The 13,510-nt window shown below is 25.7% G+C and overlaps 1 protein-coding gene across 1 annotated transcript; it reads left to right on the plus strand.

The window, feature by feature from the left end:
- The first annotated feature begins 1,535 nt into the window (after positions 1-1,535).
- On the plus strand, positions 1,536-3,291 carry LOC114391166 (F-box protein CPR1-like). Its single transcript, XM_028352177.1, has one exon. The coding sequence runs from the start codon at positions 1,729-1,731 to the stop codon at positions 2,944-2,946; it is 1,218 nt and encodes a 405-aa protein (XP_028207978.1). The 5' UTR covers positions 1,536-1,728; the 3' UTR covers positions 2,947-3,291.
- The last annotated feature ends 10,219 nt before the right edge of the window (positions 3,292-13,510 follow it).

Raw genomic sequence — 13,510 nt, forward strand, 5'->3', positions numbered from 1 at the left:
TATTTATTCATAACAAAAAACAATTATAAAATATTATATTAACAAAATTTTATAATTTTTATTTTATGTCACATCATTTATTATATATTATATATTTTAATTTTTTTATTTCCTACTATTAATTTATTAAATGTTTTTTTCAAGTACAAAATTTAAAATTAAGGGTATATGTTATTATTTAAATAAATTAAGTAATCAATCAAATAAAATTATTAATTAATTAAAATTAACTAATTGATTGTCAAAGTTATTATGTTCAGTATATATTAGAAGAAACAGAGAGACATTTTGCGCCACTGTGAATTAAATAAAACATAAAATTAAAGTGAGGGAGGAAGTTCACTACTAATGTCAATGCTAACTTTTTGGCATTTATACATTCAGAAAAAAAAAAACTTTTTGGTATTTATCATGGTATTAAGCTAGCTTGGGAAATAGTCTTCTGTTCTATTCTCTGTGATAGTCAAATTCCCAAAACACTTCAACTGAAAGGATATTTTCGAAATAGTTTTTTTTTTCTAACAGAGGATGTTAAAGAAACTAACGGAAAATTTAAAAAGGATGTAAAATGTCATATATTTTAATTTATCAGGAGATGGAAGTGTAGTTTTTAACTTAAGAAGGAAGAGTAGTTTAATAGTCATATCCCTCATAGGAGGGGAATGTAATTTAGTCTAAATTAATTAATCCACAATTAATTTTTTAGTTGAACCACGCTAATTTAGAGTTTTTCATTACATTAAAAAAATATGTAAGAGAGACTTTAATAATCAGTAATTTGCTAGCTTGAATCCTACCAAGGATGAACTTGATTTAATTATTAAAAAAATATCCAAAATTATTTTCAATTTTAAAAATAATAATTTTCATAAAAATCCTTTCAAATTATGATTATTTTTATAAAAATAGAAAGTAATATTTTCATATTTGATTTTTTTTCTTCTGAAATATATAAAAAATTAATAATTAATAAATAGCATTTTGCTGATAAAAAATAAAAGAAATGAATAAATAAGTCTTTTCAAATTTTAAATGTTCCTTGTTCCTAAAAAGCTTATTTTCTATTTTTGAAATAAAAAATTCCTTTTCTCATAACAGTAAAATATGATTTCAAATTATAAAATTTTCCCTTTTAATAAATACTAAAAAAATATTTTCGAATTTCAAGTTTTTTTCCTTGGAAAAAAATATAAATAAATAAAAAAATAGAAAATGTGTGTCTTTTCAATTTTCAAATCTTTCACTTAAAAATTGAAATTTTTTACTTAAAAAAAAGTCGAATCCAAAAAATATTTTTCCTTTTTTACTCCTATATAAAAACCAATTTTTTATTATCTTTAATTTCAAAATGCAAAACTAACAGTAATAATAATTAAAACTCTTGACTTTGATTGCAACAAAAATCACACGCTAAAATAATCAAGTAAAACAATACCAATAATTTCCGATGAAAGCCATAAAAATATCTATTGAAATCCGTTTAGTTATCTTCCAATGATCCCCAATGCTAGATGTCTTGTTTTAATTGATAATTGATAGTCAAATTTGACCCGCAAATTGTTTAGAGATGAAGACAAGAAAAACCAATGAGTGTGTATCATTTTGTTTTAGTCATTGTCTTAGTATATTTAACATTTTCTGAATCCGAACTGAGGAGTAGCAAAACTGATATAGTTCAGACTTCAGACTTCCCATTCCAATTTCCAAGTTTTTCAAAGAAGGTGAGTGATGAGCATGGAGCATTTGCCAGGAGAATTGGTGTCCAACGTGCTCTCAAGGTTACCATCGAAGGTGTTGCTTCTATGCAAGTGCGTGTGCAAGTCCTGGTTCGATCTCATAACCGATCCTCATTTTGTTTCCAATTACTATGTTGTCTACAACAGTCTTCAAAGCCAAGAGGAGCATCTCTTGGTAATTCGAAGACCCTTTTTTTCTGGCCTCAAAACTTACATTTCTGTTCTTTCTTGGAACACCAATGACCCCAAAAAGCATGTTTCTTCTGATGTTCTAAACCCTCCCTATGAATACAACTCTGACCACAAATACTGGACCGAAATCTTGGGTCCTTGCAATGGCATATACTTTTTAGAAGGCAATCCTAATGTCTTGATGAACCCTTCATTGGGTGAGTTCAAGGCTTTGCCTAAATCCCATTTCACTAGCCCACATGGGACTTACACTTTCACTGATTATGCTGGCTTTGGCTTTGACCCCAAAACCAATGACTACAAAGTTGTGGTGCTCAAAGACCTTTGGTTGAAGGAAACAGATGAAAGAGAAATTGGGTATTGGAGTGCTGAGTTGTATAGCCTCAATTCAAACTCTTGGAGAAAACTTGATCCCTCTCTTCTCCCTCTTCCAATTGAAATCTGGGGGTCTTCTCGGGTTTTCACTTATGCCAACAATTGCTGCCACTGGTGGGGCTTTGTGGAAGATTCTGGTGCAACACAAGATATTGTTCTTGCATTTGACATGGTCAAAGAATCGTTTAGGAAGATAAGGGTACCAAAAGTTCGTGATTCTTCTGATGAAAAGTTTGCAACTTTGGTACCCTTTGAAGAATCTGCTTCAATTGGGGTCCTTGTTTACCCTGTGAGGGGAGCAGAGAAAAGCTTTGATGTGTGGGTGATGAAGGATTATTGGGACGAAGGGTCTTGGGTGAAGCAATATAGTGTTGGACCAGTGCAAGTGAATCACAGGATCGTGGGGTTTTATGGGACTAATCGGTTTCTTTGGAAAGACAGCAACGAAAGATTGGTGCTTTATGATTCGGAGAAAACAAGGGATCTTCAGGTTTATGGGAAGTTTGATTCTATAAGGGCCGCTAGGTACACAGAAAGTCTTGTTTCACTTCATAGAGGAAATGAGTTTAGTCATAAGTGTTTTTCGTGTAGTTTGGTTCCAGACCCTCTGCTACATGATAGTGAGTATCTTTTTTCATTTTAATTCCTGTATCTCTGCTGAAACTTGATTTTAGTCTTTAAACTTTAATTTTGATTAATTTGATTCTTAAATTAAAAAAAAAAATAGTTTTTGTCCTTCCTTAAGGTGAAAATGGTCTCTGTGAAGGACCAAAACTACTACTTTTTTTTTTAGTTTAAGAACCAAATTAATCAAAATTAAGTATAGAGAGTCTTAAATTAAGCTGGTTTTAGTCTGAGACTATGCTTTTGGTCTGCTTTGTAGCTTGTAGATCAGCCTTGCTAGTTAGTTGTCACAGATTGCTGTAATTGGCTGGTTACATAATTCGATAAATGTCATTTTTGTTTGTTTTGAACGTTATACTTTGGATCTTGCAATTGTCGAACGTGCATCAACTCAATTCCCTTAAGAGTTACACGATTGAAGAAAATTGAAAAAGAAATACTACTACTATTGAAGAAAGTTGAAAAAGAAATACCAGTACCTTGTCCATTTCTGCTTCTTTTGCGGGTTGTGGAAAGTGTTCCAATTTAATGCTGGTCCTAAGTCCTAACCAAGTTATCAAGATTCAAGCCGTGGCTTGCAGGTAATATTTAACTCTCTGTTTAGACTTTAGATGAAAAAATTTCGGTAGCAGAAAATTTTCTCTCCTCTGACTTAACCGCGTTAATTTTATTAGTATTTTTTTTTGCCTTGATTTATCAAGAAAAAAGATTTTAATTAATTTTGAATTTGATCGAAAAATAAATAAAGACAAAAAATTATTTCTTCAAAGATTAAATTTAAATAATATTCAAACAATTTAATTTTAACTTTAATATATTAATTAGTTTGTATTCCAAGGTATAAGTTATTTAGAAGATTGGTTGATTAGTTTCTGGTAGAAGATTGGTTGATTAGTTAAAGTGCCTTGTAATTAATAACTATTAGCATTAGTATTGGTATACGTTTTCTAAATCAATAATTAAAATGACGCGATCCATCACCTTTGAGAAAACCAGAAATTTCATCCAGGACGGCGAAAGAGTGGCTTGGATAGATTAACGTACTTTTTGTCGTCAACACTGATTTCCTATTTTATAGTAACGCACTTCTTCAAAATTTAAATATAAGTATAATTAATTAATTAATTAAAAAATTAATTAATATCATTTAGTTTTACTATTTATATTTAAAAATAATTTTTTTTAAATAATTTTCATTAAAACTTGATATTAAAAATTAAAAAAACAATGAAAATAAAATATCACTTAATTGAAGAATATTTTTTAGATAGTATCATTAAATAGTATAAAATTAGTTACAATTTATTTATATTTAAGTCTATTTTTTATTTCTTATATTTAGGTACAGAGAAAGTAAGTTTTTTATATTAAATATTATATATATATATATATATATATATATATATATATATTAATTAGCTTTTACTAACTCTACCATATTATAGTTGAACTTAAGCTACCACTTATACTTAAAAAAAAGACTAAGGACCCATTTATTTGAGAATATGTTTTTTTTTTACTTTTAATTATAAAATCATATCATTTTTTAATTTTTTTTCTTATTTTTAAATTTTGAATAGAAAATAGAGAAAACATAAAATAATTATTTTCACTATTTTTAGTACAAATATTTGCAAAAATAGATTAAAATAAATAAAAAATAACAGTTTTATAATTACAAGTATAAAAAATGATAAACATAAAATACTTTTTAAAGTAATCGTCCCTAATGGTATCCTTGGATGAAAGAAAAAAATTAGAAAAGAAAGAAAACACAAAAAATGATATATTTTTATTGTTTAGTTACAGAAAATGAAAAAAAGAAGATAAAAAGATTGACGTATAGAAATAAAAATTTTAAATTTAATTTTTTTTCAATTTAAATTTAATTTTTTTTCTTTCCTTTAATGGAAACGGAGGATAAACATCCAAACACCAAAAAAGAGAGTTTAAACTCAAAATAATATGTCCCCATGCTAGTCTTTTTATGATCCGTTTTCCCATGCTATATTTTAATTTCATTACTTTAATAACAGAAAGATAATGCCTCGTCAGCGAAGATAAGTGATAGCGATGCGGCTGCGGGTCCAAGTAATAAATAATTTAGATCTTTTCAGATGCGATGCGAATGAGATTTTGAAATATGTGAGTGACAAAGTATATGACAAACAGTTTAAATTAATTTAAATTAATAAGAAATTTCCGATGCCAAAGTTTTACGACAAAAAGCTGAAAATAAATAAATGTATTTTCAACATGTGGGATAGATAATAATTGAGTCGCATCCACTCAAAAAAAATAAAATAATAACTGAGTATCATTTTCAAGCATTTATTATTTTTTTGGTGGCCATTTCAATCATTTTTTTTTTTGCGTTACTCTTTAATTTTTATTTTTTTATGTATGGTTATGAGTGATTTCAAGAATTTATTTTTATTTTCGGTGGCCATTTCAAGAATTTGAAGGGAGTATAAATACAAGCAATTGGATCTACCACGGTTCACGGAATGTATTTTTCATTTGAAATGGCAATCAGATTATTTAATTTTATTGGCTATGCATACGAAGACACAAAAGGCAAAAAGTCTTTAAAACATTACCAAACACAAATTTTAGGGTTTCACCAGAGGCTTCTTAGAAGCAAATGTAAGTTCAAGTGTAAATCTAATGAGACAAACAAGAATATTGCCTTGGAGATTGATAATGACAAGAATGAGAACGAAGGGAAAGGTAGGAAAAACTTCCCAACCATGGAGGGGCTATTCCTTTTTTTCATTTTGAGGGTAGATGATTTAGAAATCCAGATAAGGAGATTCCTCCTCCACCCATACCAAAGGAGGATTTTGAGAGATATCAAGAAATTCCTATCTCTAATGAGGAGTTTAATGATTGATTCAAGCCTCGGAAAAGATCGCTAATGATTACGGCATTAGGGAAGCCAAATTGAATAAAGTTTGGGCTAGAAAGGGTTCAATCAAGATCATAGACGTGCCAAGGGATTATTTTCAGGTTTTGTGCATTTCAATGAAGGACTATAATCACGCATTGATGGAGGGACCATGCATGGATGGTGGTTGAACGTAACATTATATTATTATCCAAAGGTGGAGGCCATTCTTTTTGGCATATACGAATGTTGGTCATAGAGTTACAGTGTGGACTTATATTCTTGCCTTCCTGAATTTCCCATTGAACTTTTTAATGATCAATTTCTTTGGCAATTGGCTTTCTCCTTATGTGAGATGTTGAACATTGAGAAAGTTACAAATATCCAAGTGAGAGGGCGTTTTGCAAGAATATGTGTAGAATTGGACCTAGATAAGCCTTCATCCTAAAATTATTGCAAAGGGTTACAATATGAAGGTTTACACTTAATTTGTTTTAATTGTGGGAAGTACGGTCATAGATAAAAAATTTCCTTTGGACAAAAAATTCAACCTAGTGGAAGTGCATGAAGATGATTTTTGTAACATATTGATTGTCAACTTTTCAACAATTCACACTCTACGGTACATCACACAGTAAGATTTTACTCAATATTCTTGTTGTTCAGAACCCTCCACCGGTTATAATCCTTTGTAAGTAGCCTTTTTCGAGATATCAACAATTTTCTTCTGCTTTCAACATCAATGAATATTCCCATAAATCAACACAAGACTTGGGAGACTTGTATGATGGTTTTGAATATTATAAAAGAAAAAGTCTCATTGATTGGGATAGTTTTGGCTTGTAATATGGACTTTCAAAGTAATTAACAACAGATAGTCTTCCTTCCAAGCATAAGCTTGAGCCAAATGCGCTTGTCGAGTGCAATTCTTTTTTTTACGTTTTATTTATTTAAATTTCTTTGAGAAATTATTTTGAAAAGTTTAATGTTTATGGATTAACAATGTAAATTTTTTTGACTATCAGCTTTTTTTTTCCATTATGTCTTCTTAGTTGAAAAAAAGACACTTCATGCCTCTATCTTGTTTAAAAAAGAAAAAATAGTTAAAGAAAACAGTGATAATAATCTTTTTAAAGGAAATGATACACGACAATAGTTAGGTTTATGGAAAAAAACAATTATCTATATTGAAGGTTAACTTAGGAATAAAAAATATATAGAAATAATTGTTTTTATTAATAGTTATAAATTATTGTACCAATTACCTTAATCACGGTTTAATTGTTATTTAATTTTAAATGGTCATAAGGCGTCCAACCAGTATTATGTATATGATTCGTTCAAACCATGTTTTACACGCGAAGAATTATCTCACCTCTTTTATCTTCTTTTGTTTTACTCTTCTTTGTTTATGGGTTTGAATTTTCGTCCTTGTTAATTTTATAACCTTGGAATGACCGAGAAATTCATATTATATCATGAGAGTTTTACACACGGAGAATTATCTCACCTCTCTTATCTTCTTTTATTTTAATATCTTTTTTTCATAGGTTTATATTTTCGTATTTACTAATTTTATAACCTTGGGATGATCGAAAAATTTATATTATATCATGAGAGTCTTACAAGTGATACCATAGATTAGTCCTTTAGAACAATGCTCATACATACTTCAAGAAGATGTTGTCTGTGATCTTTGAGATCATTTCCAACATAATCAACCTTGATTATATCTCATAATCTCATCACTTTTTAAGTCACTTAGGCATTGTTTGGTTCCAGCGATGAAAATAATATGCGGAGGACGGAAATGAGGTGTTCAAGTTTGGAAGGCACAATTTCAAAGAGAAATACGTTACATATGTGCGAGGCTCACAACTTTAGTTTCTCTCTCAAAGTAGGTGGCAGACTGAGCAAGAATAGTAAAATTTTCGGTAAAAATATTTTTTTAACCTTGCTTTTACTCTTTTCAAGGTCACCAACACAATTCTTACGGGACATAATACTATTTTGCACAGTTAATTAACTATCTTTTTCTTTATTTTATTTATATTAAACAATTTTATAATATTATTTTCACTCTGTTTCTCTTAAATCAAACAATATAACATATCATTTTATTTTTACTTTAATTCTTTTTTTAAAATTATTTTTTTTCATCTACTTTATTTTTCCCTCTAAATTAAACACACCTTTAAAATCATAAGATTAACAATACTTCTAGTCATTATATTGACTATTAATGATGAATTAATTTACCATTCACTTTAAGACTTTTAATATTGGATCTTGCTAATTAGAAATTGATCACAAAACTAAAAAGAAAAAATATTTGTTGTGAAGATCATAAGAGAGTCTAAAAAGATTATAAATAATACAATTTTGTGTATTTCAATAAAATCTTTTTTTTTCTTTTAATTTTTTAATCAATATCCTAAAAACACCGGTCAACGTTCTTTTTTTAATATTTGCTTTTGTATAAATTAATTACTAATTAGATTGTAATTAAAGAAGAATATTAGTAAACATTGTTTTGAATATAATAACAAGGCAGAAACTCAAACCTGAATTTAGATGAAAATAAATGAATATATAGAATTTTTAGCAAATGAATATATAGTTAATCAATCAAATGTATGACTAGTAATTAATAATTATTTCAGTATCTACCATTCACTAATTCTCTTTTACAAAATATTTTTATTTGACTTTTAAAGTTGTCTCTTTTTTTTTTTATTGGTGTGCATTATCTATCTACTTAGATATACAGAGAAGCAAGATTAAATTATATCGGTATAACTTTTACAATTATTACATCATTTTATAACTTGGTATAAAATGTGATTTTTATTGATCCAACCATTGAATTATATCTATTATTATCAAGATCACTTGTGTAAAATTTTGTTAAAATTGTACACCAACAAGAAAATAATCAAATGATTTATATTTAAGTATATTTTGAAATTATTATATTACATCAATTTTAATCTATATGAACGAGATAAAAAATAGTTTTGGATTAATATAAAATTTTGCATATGTGATTTATGTGAAAAGAACTTTCAATCCAACGGTGAGTTTTAAAAAAACATTATTCAGTTGAAAAGTTATAAAATGATACAATAATTATCAAAATTACACCGATATAATTTGATCCCTCTTTAAAGCCATCGGATCAAAATTTTAAGTTGATAACAACCGTTAATCTCAACAATTATTATATGATTTCATCATTCTCTTTATGATTTTTTTTTTCTCCCTATGGTTGTAGTCAAAACTAAACAAGAATAACAAAAATAAAGAAAAGAAAGAAGCATGATTTCAATAAAATTCCTTTCCTGCCTGAAGTGACAGAGGTTTTTCTTTTTCCTTTAAAGATTCTTCTTTCTAGCTCGATTGGCCTTTTTGTTTTGTAACGATTCTTCACAGGGCGATGAAGGTATTGATGCCTTAGAGAAACTTATGTTGTCAGTAAAAATTACAATGAAAAATAAAAGGATCTGTTTCTTTTTCTTTTGTTTTGCTTTTATTCGTGGAAATAGTGAGTCATGAAAAGTATCTAAAGCTAATTTGAGTTTGATATCTAAATATTTTTTTTAGGTTAAACCTTACAATGATTTAAACGCTGCTTCATATGGCTTGTGGCTTTTGGATTGCATAGGTAAAGATTAGACTCTTAGAGTTTCATGTATCATGAAATATCTTTCATCATTCAATAATAGATATGGTGTTATATCATGAAATGCCAATCAAATTTGATTACTATGCTAAACTTAATAAATTTTATTACTATGCTAAATTTAATATTTTTTATTTTTAATTTATCTATACTTTAAAAAAAAATCTTCAGTATGACTTTTTAAATAAAAAATAACTTAATGAAATTTTTTATTTATCTAATTAGGTCCAATTGAATTTCCATTACTCACCCAATGGTTTCCATCTTTCTTATACTGTCAAACCCTCTTCTTATTGAATATTTCTTCCACATAATTACTATTCTCGACCATTTCAAATTTGTTCCTCTTTCTAACAATAAAATTCATCTCTCTGCTTTTTTCTTTTTATATATTTTAGACTCTCTTTGATTTTCTTTAAATTTAAATTATTTTTATTTGGTCTAATATGAATCTTTTACTTGGATATTCATTTTTTTTCTCTTCTTAGCTGTGAAATTTGTGATTCTCATTTCATTTCCCCTTTCTTTTTAGGTTAGTTCTTCATGGTTCATCTTCTCTTTTCAACAATTCGGTTGATTTCAAGTGCAAAACGCTTCAATACTTCGGTTGATTTCAAGTGCAAAACGCTTCAACTAATTTTATTGCATTTTATTTAATTCTTTTTTGTTTGCCTCTTTAGGTTCATTTTCCATTGTTATACGATTTTGTCTGCTGGGGTTGTTTGATTTGTTGTTTTGACAATTTGATTAATGGATATATGCTTGGCAATTTTAGTATTTAGAGGATAAATAACTTTTTATTATCTTTGTATTATTCTATGTTGTGTGAATGTTTATGCACATTTTGTTTTACATGAATATTGTCACTTATATATACATCATTTAAATCAAATTAGATACACGATATTTAGAAGTTTAATTCTTATTTTTAATAGGATTTATTTTGACAAAATGTTCGATGGTTATTTGTATCATAATTTAAGTTGTATCATTTAATTGATATTTAATGCTTATTAATGTTACATTATTTTTTTTTATTAAGATAATTCATACTTTTGAATTGAATTCTGAATTAAAATAAAAATTTATAAATCACTCTATTAGTTTTTTATATTATATTAGAATATTTTTATTAGGAAATCATATATAGTAAAAAAAGGTAATATTTATAATAGTAAGTATAAGTATAAGAAGTGTAAATTCTAATTATATTTTTTTTTTCATTTTAGAGCGAAAAATTTATGTTTCCTTAATATGATTTTAATTATATTAAAAAATAAAAATTGCACATTCAATGTAAATAAATATTTTTTTAGAGTTTAGAATGGTAAATTTATGATAAGGTGATGATTTTTATTTTGAATAAGATAATTCAAAAATTAAAGTTATTATAAAAAATTGTATAAATTTAAAACATTAGTATGATAAATAAAATAAAATTAAAAAAATTATATTTAAAAGTGTTTCTAAATTTTTATTGATTGCTAAATTTTAGCCTTATTTGGTGTTAACTAATGGACATAAATGTAACATATTTTTTAATATTTCTTCGATTTTTATGTGAAAATTTAACAAAGAACATGTCAATACCAATTTTTACTGATTGTTACAATTCCAATTTATTTATGTGTCAAAATAAAGGGTTTGTAACATTTTTTTAATATTTCTCATATTGGAGGTTTGTCAAAAGTTTGAATAGGCAAAGACTCAATCCTTCATAATTAAAAACATTAATGAATTTGAATTAACATATATAAATGTAATTATAAATGGCATGATATTAATGTATGATATAGTTTAAATAAATAATTCTATTGTATCTTTATATTATATTGATAAAATAAAATTATTATATTAATAAAAATTATGATTGACAAAACAATGCTTTTGGTAATAAATATATATCATTGGAATTTAACTATTTTTTTGCTAATAATAAAAATATTTCATATCTTTTCTGATGAAAACCTTTAGCAAAAATAATAAAATATATAAATGTAATTATAAATGACATGATATTAATGTATGATATAGTTTAAATAAATAAATTCTATTGTATCTTTATATTATATTGATAAAATAAAATTATTATATTAATAAAAATTATGATGGACAAAAACAATTCTTTTGGTAATAAATATATATCAATGGAATTTTTTTTGTTAATAATAAAAATATTTCATATCTTTTCTGATGAAAACCTTTAGCAAATTTTTTTTAATTATAGAGATAATTCAAATATGACTTCAAATATTATTTATCTTTCAAAATTTAAATCAAGTATTATTATTATTTATTATTTTCTATCACATATTTCTTATATATTTTTTCAATATTTAGAAGTATATTATTTTTTTATTTGCATACTCTTCTATATTGATGTGTTATTTTAAATTGATACAGAAGTGTAATATAAGATTGAAATTTTCACATCTTTCATATAAAAAATATATTGCAACAAAGATTTTCATTTTGGTAAACTTTAAAATACAATTCATCATGTATTATTGTCAATATTAATCATGTAAAATTGTCATAAAAAATAAATTTATTTAACTTAATTGGTTAATAATTTATTATTAATTTCACTATATTAAATTAATTTTATTTAAATTTTTTATCAGATATTTTGGACATGTGACAAAGAATAAAGAAATTATGTATACGTTTCAACAATTTATAATTCATTTTAAAAAAAAGTTTAAGTAATGATGAAAGGCTTATTTCAAGCATTAATACATGTTTTATTACATATTTTACTCAATTTTTTCTTTTGTAGGATTCTTTCTTACATCAAAACATTTACATAAAAAATTTGCCAAATACATACACAAATAATCTTTAACCTCACATCGCACGGGGAAAAACTAATAATTTTTATTGTAACTATTATTTTTAGAATTTTGTATGTAATTATGTAGTTATGATTAGAATCAGTAATTGCCGCAACCAACATGCACATACATCTGCTACAAAAACATTTTAATTATCTATTTGAATGTATAAAATGGAATGTTACAAATACATTTTGATTATAAGTAATTATCTAATAAATGAGTTTAACTATAATTCAATATTTTTAAATGTTAAATGGTAGGTTGCTAATCCTCTTAATTATAATTAATTATCTGATAAATGAATTTCTTTTGAAATGGTCAATCCTTTTTATACGTAATAGAAAGAGTTGGTGAGAGGAGAATTACAGCAAAATTATTACGAAAATTTTATCAATTCATTTCACTAATTAATTAATTTTCGTTAACTTAGAAGGTCAATAATAATTTATTTAATATTTAAATAAATCAATCAATAACGTATAAAAAAATACTAAAATCAATCAATAATGAAAAAAACTAAAACAAAAAACCCCAACCATTTCTTAACTAAAAAATTGATTATTAATTTTAAAATAATTTAGTCAAATTTAATAAATATCACTGATTGAATGTATAGCGGTGGTATATTAAAACAATATATTTAATGCATAAAAATAAAAAAAATATATATATATAAAAGAGATAAATGTCAAATGCATAATTTTATCAGCACTAAATCAAATACTAAAATTTAAATCAACCAATAACGCATAAAACATAAACTTATCTCATTATTATTATTACCTTAATGAAAAATATGAAGTAGATATATCTTTATCCTCTCTTATATATTTTATATTTTCCCATAAGGTTTAGGGTCAGGTACATTCCTTTATAAATTCTGTATCTTTTCTCTCTCATTTTGCTATTGCAATTAAAATAGGTATGCAACATGTTGAAATGAAGTGATCAAATGAAAATTTTCAGGTCACAGAGTTTCAAAGGCATTATCTTATGTTGAATATCAAAATTAACTTATGTGAATTTATCTTAATATTACTTTAGTTTTTGGTTAATTATCCGTACTATTTTTTATATGAGATTTCTTTTATTTTGCTATTGATTTCTATTTTTTTATTATTGAAATCACACTTTTTTTTTGGCATATTTTATTGACATACATGCAAAGAGATTGAAA

Source organism: Glycine soja, chromosome 16, assembly GCF_004193775.1.
Source record: "Glycine soja cultivar W05 chromosome 16, ASM419377v2, whole genome shotgun sequence".
In the NCBI taxonomy this organism is placed as follows: Eukaryota; Viridiplantae; Streptophyta; class Magnoliopsida; order Fabales; family Fabaceae; genus Glycine; species Glycine soja.